The sequence below is a fragment of the Carassius carassius genome, chromosome 47 (genome assembly GCF_963082965.1).
Source record: "Carassius carassius chromosome 47, fCarCar2.1, whole genome shotgun sequence".
Classification (NCBI taxonomy): domain Eukaryota; kingdom Metazoa; phylum Chordata; class Actinopteri; order Cypriniformes; family Cyprinidae; genus Carassius; species Carassius carassius.
In genome coordinates this window covers 15,379,539-15,393,414 of record NC_081801.1, presented here as the reverse complement: position 1 = coordinate 15,393,414, position 13,876 = coordinate 15,379,539, and the positions used below count along the sequence as shown (strand labels likewise).

Here is a 13,876-nt window from a genome sequence, read left to right as displayed (position 1 = left end):
TTAATCGTTTAATCACCACCACAGCGTCTTGTCTCCATTGTCAACAAACACGATTTGTGTTGATTGCAGCCAGACCCTTCTCGACAAAACTCCCAAGTTGCTCTTATAATATAATTAGGAATAAAAGTTTATTTATGGCCAACAACCACAACAACCAAGAGAGACTCTCTGAACATGTATATTTACTGTATACCTTGTAGTGGAGTAAAAATCAATGTCACTCAAGTCTTCTTCACTGTAATTGGTTATACTGATCTAATCATTGGTTTGTCATATGGTTGTTAGTTCTACTGCTTTAAGCGCTTTTTGGGTAAGTATAGATTCTTATCATAGATACATGGTCTTTGATCTGAGCATCCTTAGTATGTACTTTTCTGAACATTCTATATTGATCTTACCCTTTTGTCTCCTTCTGAGGCCATTACATAAAATATTTATTTACGTTAATCAACATTAATCTTACATTCTATGTGCAAGCATTCAGAGTTATTGGGTTAAGTGAACTCATTTAATTGGTAGATTTAAAAACACCTTAAAATGCCAACCTACTTCTTCACACACAAACAATTAAATCAATTATCTTATGTGAGTTTGTTACTGGTGCCTTGTCTCATGTAAACTACCAAAAAGCTATATATATTTTTTCCAGTATTAAAAAAAGTTATGGAAAACAGAGAAATTAAGATTAAAATAAGTGTTTATTTTAAATGTAACAGCTCCAGTTAAGGAGAATTGAATAATGAGTTACATGTTATTACACAGTTGGTAACAGGGAGCACACAGCTCAGTCTAACAAAGACCGGAGTGTTTGGAGGAAAGTACACGGTCGCATGGAGAGGTCGCAGTGTGGTTCTAAAGAGAGAAATTGTTCCACTGTTTAGGTAAACTGGAGGTCTGTGAGATGGTGGTCCCAAGGTGTTAAGAGCAATAAAACCAGACAAACTGCTTTCAGTCCATGACTGGTGGATCACTCAGACTCAGCAGTGCCCTTCTTTTTGTAGTTTTCCAGGTTGGCCAGAACCCACCCAGATGGTCCCAGGATGGTAAAAGAAAATACAGTCAGCCCAATTATTGTCTCCTGTGAAAACAGACACAGAACCAAAGAGCTGTTAGAACTTTATTTTTTTTTTACTGTTCATGGCAAAGCAAAGGTACTACTTTATTATCTCTGCTATCACTCCGCAGTCGGCTACTGAGACTACAAACTGTAATAAAGAAAATGCCCTCGAGATCTAAAGTATTAATTTTGACATGCTGATCAGAAAGAGTTGCATTTGGAGAAATATTAATGTATAAAAATAAATATTAACTTGAATTTGAGTAATACTATAGAAGTGCTGTGCAGTATTGTCTTTTTGACAGCAGTTGTTTTATAATGCCCTATTTTTCTTAGCGGAAGCTGATCGGTGATGGCCGGTTTCTTAAATAGCACGAAATGTGAACAAAATGACATTTAAAACGAGTATTATATAGCCTTTTAGTCACCTTTTAAAGGAAAAAAACTTGGAGATGTGCAACTTCTGTACAACCGCGATCCGCCAAAAAGATTTTAGGTAACGTTACGTTACCGTTTCAACCAGTCCAAAAATAATGAGGAAGTAACGTTACAGATATGATATATTCATGATCAACACCTGGATTAGAGCTAAACTAAAAAATAAAAATAAAAAAACCCTGCATTTTATAACTGTATGTTCCTAATCATCACAATTGATCCTTAAGGTGAGTGCCAAGGAGATCATGGCCTGCCCTTCACGAGCTGCAGAGGAAACAACCAGCCCTCTACGGATACTCACAGCGGGCCCAAACTTATCCTTGGCTGGGCGCGTAGCGATGTTAGCTCGCTGGGTGACGGTTGATCCCCGCAGAACCGGAGCGTTGCGGATCCGAGCGATTCCCCGCAGAAGTCCAGACATTTTGATGCTCTGAAATCGAGTGTGTTATAACCAGGAAGAAGTACAGGACACCGGAATATGCGGCAAGACTGCAGCAAGCGCTCATGGGTAACATCCGCATGCTTATGGGAGTTGTAGTTTTTTGCGCGTAAATCATGTTTAGTTAGACTGTAAAAATAAATAATCTTGCACCGACACCAGTTATACGTTATTAACATCATTCGTGTACTTGTTATGTAACAGTGACACTGTTTCTTCCTCATGAGAAAGTTAAATAGTCTGAACAATCATTTACTTCTTTCATAACTGTCTGGCTTTATAAAACCTGATGACGCTTTCAAAACATGTGCCAGCTGACGCAATAGAGCAAGTAATTCATTCACATCCTTGTCTAAATACTATGAGAAGATATTCATTGAACTAGTAAGAACTAAGGGAAACGCCACCACCAAAATTCACAGGACCTGTGGCAAATATTTAGGGGTGAACCATGGCGATATTAAAATTTTTAATTGCTTCATGCATACCCATGCCAAAAGACAAATAAACACCTCTTAATGTTATAAATGTCCTAGTTTTAACAATTTTCAGTTCAGTTCATCCATTTCTGTAGAAGTATATGCAAATACCTAGACATAATCTAGAAAAATATTTTTTTTATTATAAATTTCCAGCCTTGGGGGGGTAGGGGGGTTGACAGTTTGCTTAAAACATGCTTAACTTATTGTAAGTTGCCCCATCGGGAGCCTGTAACTAAATGTTATAGTCAATTTACTGTCTTTTCAGATACATAAACAATATTTTAATTAATATTTAAGCACAAAACCATGAAACAGTGAAAAAGTAAGTAAATTATATTTTTAATACTTGTATTAGGACAGTGCAGATTTGCCAAGAAAGTAAAGTGCAAACCATATTTTTTCATTTACACATGAAAGGCATTTCAGTTGTTCAAAACCACTTTCATTATTGTTGACACTTGTATCCTAGTATTATTGTATTCCCTTCTTTACTAAAGATAAAAGCTTTTATCAGTGACAGTGGGCCCATTTTTACATTTCTGGGGTTCACAGAAGCTGCAATCATCAAGTGCTTACTAAGTTTTGTGGTTTAATACCGTGGTAATTAAATGAACACAAAGTTTAGTGTTATAATGGTTTAGTTTTTTTATGAAAATTTTTACATTTACAACAACTGTAAGAACTGTGAAAATGTCGTAATTAAAAAAATAAAGACATAATTTAATGATATTTTGTCCTTATTTAAACATTTCTTTTCAACTCCTGAAACCAGCATACATAAAACCACTGCTAAAAAAAAGCAGGAAATAAAAATAAACACAAACATTTTTGTATTACTGAGACGTAGCCTTTTTAAACAAACTAGCTTTGGTTTCTACATATGAAATTTTCACTCATTTATTTACTGAATTTATTAATATTTATATATAAAATTATTGAATTTGCCTTCGGAATTATGTAATCAACCATTGTGCCAAGTGTCAGCAAGCTGCAACAAGCATGACAGAGTAACATGAAATTGTTCTACAAAATAATGGATATTTATTCGTATGCGAGGCAATTTACAGAAGACTAAACATGAAAGATTTAATAAATACTAAAATAACAAGCACAAATCCCAATCTTTTACAATTTGTGTTGTCTATTGTTTTATTTATTTGCATCATTCATGTAATAAACACACACACACACACACACACACACACACACACACACACGCACACACACACACACACACACGCACACACACACACACACAAGTAAACTCTTTCATTACCTTTGGCTGTTTCCATCATATTAATACTAAGTTATCTTCTGTATGACAATGATCATCTCTGTTTGTGTGTTCCAGAATTGTGTTCAGATAAGGTAAAGTGGTTGTCTCAGACAGACTCTTTCAGGTGTACACAACTGGGATCCTTCTTGGCCAAATCTTCTTTTTCAGCTAATCTTTTGTCTTTTTTCCATGCAAATCCTCTGTAATAAGTGAAAGAGTCAAAAAACAATATTATGGTTATCCATTTACACATGACACTTCGATCATGTCACTTACACTTTAACTTTTGACGCAACACTCTCTTGCAACATCAGTTGCATCATGACTTGTGGATCGTATACAACTAGCACAAAACTCACCTGTCTTCCACATCCTGGATAGTATCGGGCAAAGGTTGTGCAAGGGTTTCCGGGAGAAAGAAGGCGAAGATCCCACTGATGATTGGAGCTCCTCCATAAATAAGACCAGGTAGCCATGGGGAATCTTCCCCAAGAAGAAGCACCATGGGGGCCACCATTGCTCCAAACCGAGCCATCATGGACACCCATCCCATTCCATTTTGTCTGAGAGGACACAGAAGAAAATTGCGTCACTTGCTCTGAAAATTAGTATGGGGATTCTGCATATCTTGTTATTGCTTGTCAAAAAGAAGCAAAATGATGGACAATCCAAGCCTGTAACCATAGATATAGAGGGGGACATGTCACTCCCACTAATTAAAAAATGGAAAAAAAAATAATCTCTCCCAATATTTGATATTCTTGATAATGCTTTGTTTGTTGTTAGGATGACAAAAGGTTTATAAAGTTGCATTATTGGGCTGATCTGCCTCAGCGATCTAAAAGTACTTGTCAATGTCAAAATGACTAAGACTAATCAAAGAAGACAGGAAGGATTTACTGAACTTTAATCTTATAAAGTTGAAAGAGTGTGAGCTAAGATGTAAGCTAAACATTCCATATTTGACGACGATTTGACAATGATATTCCACACAATCTCTTACTCATACGTAGGCCTACTATAAAAAATATTGCAGTAGTTCAAATTGATTACTTGACAAAAATGTTTTTTGACACTTATTCTTTCTTTTTCATTTTCCTCTTAAATCTATTTCAATTCTTTAATTATTAAATTTCTTTATTACCCCAACCCCCAATGTGCAAGACATGGTTTTGGCCTTGTGGACAAGTGAAATTAAACTGTGAATTGTAGGTTTTTTTTTAGGATGACGCTGACACTAGTTAGTTACCGGATGACCGTGGGATACAGCTCTCCAGAGTACAGGTAACAGCAACTGAAGGACGCAGCCAGACAGCCCTTCCCTATGACTGCCAGACTGGTGCGTAACACTTGCTGGTCTGCACATGCACAAAAACAAGAGTAACACGTATACATAGGGACATGATCAACCATGTGAATGTGAAACTTGAAACGCCACGGTCTCGATTTCTGTGATATAGAAGGACAGACAAACCTCCAGATCTCACACAAATAACATTTATTGAAAACTAATGACCCCACGTGACAATGAGAATGCATTTTTATTATTTGTGCACTCTACTGCCAACCAGGCTCAAATCCTCACCATAAGGCACCAGAAGATTAATGAGTATCATTACGCCAGCCAGTACAAGAGCTCCACACTGAGATGGTCTTCGTCCTAACATGCACATGGATATCGTAACCAAGATTTTGGCTGGTATATCCACAGCTCCAAAGATGATCTGGATAAGATAAATGCTAACCCCAAATTTCTGCAGATCCATGGAGAGGCCGTAGTAGGCGAAGCTGGTTGAAAACCTGAGGTGTTACAGTAGAAAGGTCATAAATGTGCTAGTTTTCATATGCTGGTTGGTATTGACTGGAATGGTAGGATTGAGTGACTGACCAGACTGCACTGAGGCACACAGTGGTGGTTCTCATTGTGGATGTGCGCAGGAGGTCTACAACGCTGTAAGACCCCTTTGAACAGGCCATCTCCTTCTTCATGGACTCTTGCAACATCTGCATGCACAACCACAACAGAATAAACATTCTGAAAGACCAGGATGATGCTGAAATTGATATGTCATGCATAGCATCAGTAACACTTTAGTTAAGGGACCAATTCTCACTATTAACTAGTTATAATAGTTAATTAGTATTCACTAGCATATTGGCTGTTTATTAAAGCACATATTCTGCTATACCATATTCTACATCCCTAATCCTGACGAATACCTAAATTTAACTACCGTACTAACTATTAATAAGCAGTAATAATGAGTTCATTATTGAAGTAAAAGTCGAAGTTATTAGTTAGTTAAAAGTGAGACTTGGACTTTTAAAAAAGTGTGACTATAACATCATACCTCAAGGTTGATTTTGTCGGCTTCTGCACGTCGTCCATTTATGCGAGCCACCTTTTTGAGGTTTTTTACCGCCTGTTCTGGTTTTTTGGTCAGGACCAGCCAACGAGCAGACTCTAAGAACCACCTGCAGATGATATTAACATGTCTAGAATCCACTGCATCAGATCTCATATGGCTACATGTGTGTCAAATATAGGCCATGTGGATGAATTCTTAATTTTTAATATAATTTTTTAATAGCCTTTTTTTTTATGTGTTGAGGAGTAATGTATTGAGGATTGCTTTTTTGTAAATTGTTATTTGGCCTCTCTAGCTGAGTGAACTTATCTATAATTATTTACAGTAATAATTATTTAAATTATTAATTAAATAACAACATTAAATTATTAAGTAAAATAAATGTTACTTAATTATTATTTGGGACAATTTCTTGAAATTGAGATTTATACATCAGCTGAAAGCTGAATAAATAAGCTTTCCATTAATGTATGGTTTGTTAGGATCGGACAATATTTGGAAAAATCTGGAATCTGAGGATGCAAATAAATAAAAAAACTGAGAAAATCACCTTTAAAATTGTCCAAATCAAGTTTTTAGCCATGAAAATTACCAATAAAAAATAAAATGAAAAATCAATAATTTTGACCCATACAATGTTTTATTGGCTATTGCTAAAAATATATCCCAGCGACTTAAGACATACAGTACAGACCAAAAGTTTGGACACACCTTCTCATTCAAAGAGTTTTCTTTATTTTCATGACTATGGAAATTGTAGATTCACACTAAAGGCATCAAAACTATGAATTAACACATGTGGAATTATATATGGAATTATATACATAACAAAAAAGTGTGAAACAACTGAAAATATGTCATATTCTATGTTCTTCAAAGTAGCCCCTTTTGCTTTGATTACTGCTTTGCACACTCTTGGCATTCTCTTGATGAGCTTCAAGAGGTAGTCACCTGAAATGGTCTTCCAACAGTCTTGAAGGAGTTCCCCGAGAGATGCTTAGCACTTGTTGGCCCTTTTGCCTTCAGTCTGCGGTCCAGCTCACCCCTAGACCATCTCAATTGGGTTCAGGTCTGGTGACTGTGGAGGCCAGGTCATCTGGCGCAGCACCCCATCACTCTCCTTTTTGGTCAAATAGCCCTTACACAGCCTGGAGGTGTGTTTGGGGTCATTGTCCTGTTGAAAAATAAATGATGGTCCAACGCAAACCGGATGGAATAGCATGCCGCTGCAAGATGCTGTGGTAGCCATGCTGGTTCAGTATGCCTTCAATTTTGAATAAATCCCCAACAGTGTCACCAGCAAAGCACCCCCACACCATCACACCTCCTCCTCCATGCTTCACTGTGGGAACCAGGCATGTAGAGTCCATCCGTTCACCTTTTCTGCGTCGCACAAAGACACGGTGGTTGGAACCAAAGATCTCAAATTTGGACTCATCAGACCAAAGCACAGATTTCCACTGGTCTAATGTCCATTCCTTGTGTTCTTTAGCAAAAACAAGTTTCTTCTGCTTGTTGTCTTTCTTTAGCAGTAGTTTCCTAGCAGATATTCTACCATGAAGGCCTGATTCACACAGTCTCCTCTTAACAGTTGTTCTAGAGATGTGTCTGCTGCTAGAACTCCGTGTTCCATTGACCTGGTCTCTAATCTGAGCTGCTGTTAACCTGCGATTTCTGAGGCTGGTGACTCACATGAACTTATCCTCCGCAGCAGAGGTGACTATTGGTCTTCCTTTCCTGGGGCGTTCCGCATGTGAGCCAGTTTCTTTGTAGCGCTTGATGGTTTTTGTGACTGCACTTGGAGACACTTTCAAAGTTTTCCCAATTTTTCGGACTGACTGGCCTTCATTTCATAAAGTAATAATGGCCACTCGTTTTCCTGTACTTTTTCTTGCCATAATACAAACAGTCTATTCAGTAGGACTATCAGCTGTGTATCCACCTGTCTTCTGCACAACACAACTGATGGTCCCAACCCCATTTATAAGGCAAGAAATCACACTTATTAAACCTGACAGGGCACACCTGTGAAGTGAAAACCATTTCAGGTGACTACCTCTTGAAGCTCATCAAGAGAATGCCAAGAGTGTGCAAAGCAGTAATCAAAGCAAAAGGTGGCTACTTTGAAGAACCTAGAATTCAGTTGTTTCACACTTTTTTGTTATGTATATAATTCCACATGTGTTAATTCATAGTTTTGATGCCTTCAGTGTGAATCTACAATTTTCATAGTCATGAAAATAAAGAAATCTCTTTGAATGAGAAGGTGTGTCCAAACTTTTGGTCTGTACTGTATATATATATATATATATATATATATATATATATATATATATATATATATATATATATATATATATATATATATATATATATATATATATATATATATATATATATATATATATATATATATATATAGTGTGTGTGTTTGTGTGTGTTAAAAGAAAGTTATTTAAAATTGTTATAATATTTTATAATAGGCCTATTACTGTTTTACTATATCAAAGGACCATTAAATCTTACTGACCCAAACTTTTGAATGTTATTTAAACCAAAAACAAGTTGTAGCATAAATATAGCTGCAAGCAGCCATTACCGGGGTTCAAGTGCTTTAAGATACAAAGAAAAAATTTAACATTTTTGATAATTATTTGTACTTACTATCCAGAGACTCTTTCTACACTGGTCTGGTTCTGATCAGGTGAAAAACCTAGTACTACTACGCAAAAGTAAATTTTTCACAAAAATCCAAATTAAACCAGAATTTCACACAGGTGATGATTGAATTTGAGGCATTTGTTTTGTTCTGTGTGAGCTAAGGATTACAACGACATAAGACACTTCCTTGGCCATTCTAGGTTTCAGATCTAGGCGCTTGCACCCCTAAATACTGACACTACCTGTAATGTACTTGACTTGTTTTAAAAGTGGAGCAGTCAGGAGCAGAAGACGCACCATGAGTAGAGGAAGGACACATAGAAAGGCAGAGACACAGCCAGTGTGAGCCAGCGCCAGTCTCTGATTGAGTAAGCGACGGCTGCCAGGAGCAGCTGGCCTGCGGTGTAGCAGTAGCCCGTTCCTGTGCCCACCACCGTCCTCACACTTGTTGGGATCCATTCCACAACTGAGGAGAAGCAACAATGACTCTTTATGTCACAAGATGTCGCCAAATACAATGTTTTTTTTCTTTTTTCTCTACACATACAATAGGTACCAACCACTTATTTACAGCTGCTATTCACTGTACTCACTTAGAGAGAAGGAGTTGAGCACCAGACCAGACAGGGCCATGCCGCAGCAAAAGCGGAAAATACAAAACATGGTGAAGGAGGTGGAGAAGGCAGCACACGTTCCTCCAACCGCCATCATCAGGTTAGAGATCAGCAATAAAAAACGCCGACCAAACCTGCATCAGAAAATGGACATTTAGAGTTTATGATTATATTGTTGCTGCTGCTGTTGTATTTAATAGTAAAACTTGTCACAACCTGTCAGAAAGTCCCCCAAAAATTACTGCTCCCACAAGGACGCCTCCCATATAGGTAGTTTGACTCATTTGCTTTAGGGCACGCTGATCACAAACCAAATCCCACTAAAAGAGAATAAACATTCAATTAAAAACACACAGGAAAAACATTATTACTTTCTTTTGTTTGCATATAGCATTCTGGACAGGTAAAGTCATGCACACTCTTAAAACATAAAAGGTTCTTCATTGGCATTCATGGTTCCATGAATAACTTTTAACATCCATAGAACCTTTCATTGGACAAAAATGCATTATAGTGGAAAAAGGTTCTTTAGATTATTAAAATGTTCTTCAGACCAAGAAAAAATGTTTACTGAAAGGTTCTTTTGGGAATCAAAATTTGTTCTTCTGTTGCACCACTGAAAAAAAAAAAAAAAAAAAAAAAAAAACATTTGGAACCTTTATTTTTAAAAGTGCATTGCATAAAATGTTTTTTGCAGGATGTAAAGGTTCTTTAGATTCTTAAAATGTACCTGCTAAAAAAAAGTGAGAATTATAAACCCAGACTATGATTTTAGCTGGTTTAAGCTGGTCAAGCTGATTCAAACTGACTCAGTCCCAAACTGACTAATCAGGTGTTCAACTGGTTTTTGTTTGTCAGCCAGGCTGACCAGTTGGTTTCCCAGTCTAAGGTAAATTGTTAAATAAGTTGTCAAAACCCATCTAAAACCAGCCTGCTAAACCAGCTATGACCAGTTTGGAAGACCAGCCAGCCAGCTTGAGCTGCTTTCTTCAGCATGGACACAAAGAAAAATTATTTTATGGCCTGATCACTAAAAGGTTCTTTGTGGAACCCAACATGGTTCTTCTATGGCATTGCTGCAAGAACTCCCTTTGGGAAACTTTATTTCTAAGAGTTCTGTGGCCCCAAATGTATTTTCTTTATTAAATTATTGCAAAAATGGTGCTAGACCTTTTCGTAGACATTTACCTCAGTAATGATAGTTGAGCTCATTTCTGTCTTGTTGTAGTACCATCCATCTTCACAACTCTGCGTCACTATTTCTTCCAGACCCTCTTCCCATAGGCTCTCTGAACTATTGCTGCTCAGAAGCTGCCACTGAGGATGTACATAGCGTCTGCACCGTTCTGGTTTGCCATTTTGGCCCAGAGGCACAGTGGCCAGTAGCATGTCTCCAGCACCCATGGATAACATTGAGAGGTTGGCGTGGGGGGCGCAGTGGTGCGGCGGGACAGCGGCTACAAAATTCTGCAGCAGGTTATGGCTGGCCATCATTAGGATAGGCATGCTCAACAGGGTGACATGCAGGATCTGGAAGCGTCCCGTGCCACCAACCTGCTCCAGCAGGTCAGAAAAGGCCATGGCTCAGATGCCAACAACAACAGATAATATCACAGGTATCACAGTTCACGTGATAAAAAGAGTTTATAACCCAATGTTCTGCCTTGAGGAGCAAGCCGGCTGTAAAATTTATCTGTGGGAACAAAAAGATAAGGTACGTTAGTCAAACACCCTTATACAAAAATGCAATTATAGACATTTAAATAGGCCATGCTATGCATTTATCAAAATAGAATTACATTGCAATCACAAAACAAATGCAGTCCAGTATAACATTTAATGTAGTGCTTTAGCAAGTGTTTATCCAAATGATTAAAAGCACAAGTCTATTGCATATCATACAGATGCAAATATACTGAGCTTTGGAATCACTGTAAAAGAAAAAAGAGGTTGTAAATAAAGATTATTAGAATATGTTTTCAAAGAAAGCACTATTTGAGTCTTTCTACTTCACATTTCTGTGTACTTCAATGCAGTATTTGCTGTTTATTGTGTGTAAGTGTTAATTAATTAGTAAATAGCCATTTCTGAGTGAAAATTATTTATGCGTTAAATGTTTAGTGTCTATGCAGCATATGCAATAAAAATCGAATCAACATAAGATTAAAAGAAATGTACTAAATAAAAAAAGATTCACATTTGAGCATAAAAATACAAGTGCGTACACACCTGTTGTGACTCGAACGATGTCCTGAATTTTCTCTCTAAACTGTTACGCGCTGTTGTATAATCAGCTCTGAAATTCCTCAGGCTTTCGGGTGGAAATGCACCTCAGGTCTGCACTGGATTAGAAGGTCCAGGTTTAAACTGTTTGTGGCACGTACAGACTTTTCCATGAAGCCCAGAAAAAAAGATGCCTCAGCTTGACCGAAGTTGTTGTGCTCCCTCTGGAATCCCTTGGTTGACCTCTGTGCTCGTACCTGCTGTGTCCTGAAGCTGGTCCAGTGTCCGGGCCGGTGGGGTGTTACTGTGGGGAACAGAGCTCAACTCAGGGTAGATTAGTGTGCCGGAGTTTATGTCTCATTATGGATGTGAAGGGCGGAGGGGATTATGGGTAAATGAATGATTTTAAGGCATAATTACAGACTCTTTGTTTAGCTGCTGAGTGGGACAAAGGCAGAACATTTTTTTATGAGTGGGACAGGACAAATAACAGAAAGTAGAAAAGTAACCAAAGATGTTTAGCCCTAGACCTGCATGTCTTCTGACTCTCAAAGTTCAATCTTTTAACTCATAAACAGACACACACCTATAAGTTAAACATGTTCAGTCTATTGTTAGGCCATAAACCTGACTGACTTGAAAGAATAAGTAACACATCTTTAAAAACTCACATCAGTAATATTAGTTTTATTGTGTTAACTTTTTAACCCTTTGTGATGAACCTTCTTATATACATATAGGCAACTATATTTTCTTGCATAGACACCCATTTTGATGACATCATTTATGCAAAATTAAATAATTAGCTTTTATTTGTCATCATACTAAAGCTAAATCATACTAAATATATATATACATATAATATATATATATATACCTATCTGAAATATTATCTGGAAAATGTCTACTTGTTTAAATGTAAATGTTATGTAGTTTTTGTACTTATATCTACTTTTATATCATTAATTGTGTAATTGTAAAATGGTTTATTATTTAATACACGGCTGTTCATAGGTTTGGGGTCATACTTTTATTCAGCAAGGGTGCCTTACATTGATCAAAATTGACAATTAAGACATTTATAATGCTACAAAGGATTTATTTTTCAAGTAAATGCTGTTCTTATGAACTTTCTATTCATCAAATAATATTTCACAGTTCCCATAAAAATATTAAGCAGCACAGCTTTAGTATTGATAATTATGTATTACTTGAAAAATTACTTGAATTTCAAATCAACCCATTACAATGATTTGTTATTGAAGTACACAGACTCAGTGATGGCTGAGTATAACTGTTTCAGCAGCTCCTGTGGCAGGCTGAGGAAGTTAAACCTGAGTCTGTACTGTGTACTTCAATAACTGTCTGGTTTGGTTCAGCAACAAAATCAGACATCAGAAGACTACAGAGAATGGTTCGGACTGCCGAAAGGATTATTGGTGCTCCCCTGCTCACCCTTCAAGAACTGTATACATCCAGAGTGAGGAAAAGGGCTCAGAAAATCACTCTGGATCCCTCACATCCAAGTCACCCCATCTTTGAACTTTTGCCATCTGGCCGGCGCCTCAGAGCCACAAATACCAGAACAGTCAGGCACAAGAACAGTTTCTTCCCCCAGGCCTACCTCATCAATCTACCTCATGAACAGTTAAATGTTCCCCACTTATGCTTATGCAATACAAATGTGCAATATCCTTATATTTATTTGTTACCCCTCCATCCTAGTACATCCCTGCATCTTACTCAATCCTATGCCATTATCATTTATAGCACAATTGTTTATACACTTATGTATTTGCATTTTTTGTCTGTGTGTTGTTGTCTCTGTGTACTGGAAGCTCATGTCACTAAAACAAATTTCTTGTATGCGCTAGCATACTTGGCAATAAAGCTCTTTCTGATTCTGATACTTACATTTGAATATATATTAAAATAGAAAAAGTCATTTTAAATTGCAAAAATATTGCACCATATTACAATTATTATTATTTTTTTATCAAATAAATGCAAACTTGGTAAGCATAATAGACCCTCAAAAACCATAGACATTTCTTATATTTAATTATTATATTTGTACTTTTTATACTTGTATATATAAATGAGTGTGTGTAAATATACACAGAATCGTATAATTCTGTGTATACTGCATTCCAATATTATTATTATTTTCAATTTCAGTTTATTAGCATTGCACTTTTAATAATAAATATTGCTTTAAAGCAGCATAAAATAATTGTGTAACTAGTAAGAAAGCTAAAGGTGGAAAGAGAGAAAAAATAATGCTAAAAAAATAATAATCTTGGACATATTTACATTG

The 13,876-nt window shown here is 36.7% G+C and overlaps 2 protein-coding genes across 2 annotated transcripts; both read right to left on the bottom strand.

Moving 5' to 3' along the window:
* Positions 1-679: 679 nt before the first annotated feature.
* Positions 680-1,983, bottom strand: LOC132130093 (cytochrome c oxidase subunit 8B, mitochondrial-like). Its single transcript, XM_059541744.1, has 2 exons — positions 1,797-1,983; positions 680-1,078 (listed from the first exon to the last, which is right to left on the bottom strand). Exons 1-2 carry the CDS (start codon positions 1,914-1,916, stop codon positions 968-970), a joined length of 231 nt encoding a protein of 76 aa, XP_059397727.1. The 5' UTR covers positions 1,917-1,983; the 3' UTR covers positions 680-967.
* Positions 1,984-3,434: 1,451 nt separating this feature from the next.
* On the bottom strand, positions 3,435-11,987 carry LOC132130684 (solute carrier family 22 member 6-like). Its single transcript, XM_059542469.1, has 11 exons — positions 11,566-11,987; positions 10,525-11,029; positions 9,553-9,656; positions 9,316-9,470; positions 9,020-9,188; positions 6,044-6,167; positions 5,581-5,696; positions 5,278-5,492; positions 4,942-5,050; positions 4,052-4,255; positions 3,435-3,892 (listed from the first exon to the last, which is right to left on the bottom strand). The coding sequence occupies exons 2-11, from the start codon at positions 10,915-10,917 to the stop codon at positions 3,799-3,801; spliced, it is 1,683 nt and encodes a 560-aa protein (XP_059398452.1). The 5' UTR covers positions 10,918-11,029; positions 11,566-11,987; the 3' UTR covers positions 3,435-3,798.
* Positions 11,988-13,876: the final 1,889 nt, after the last annotated feature.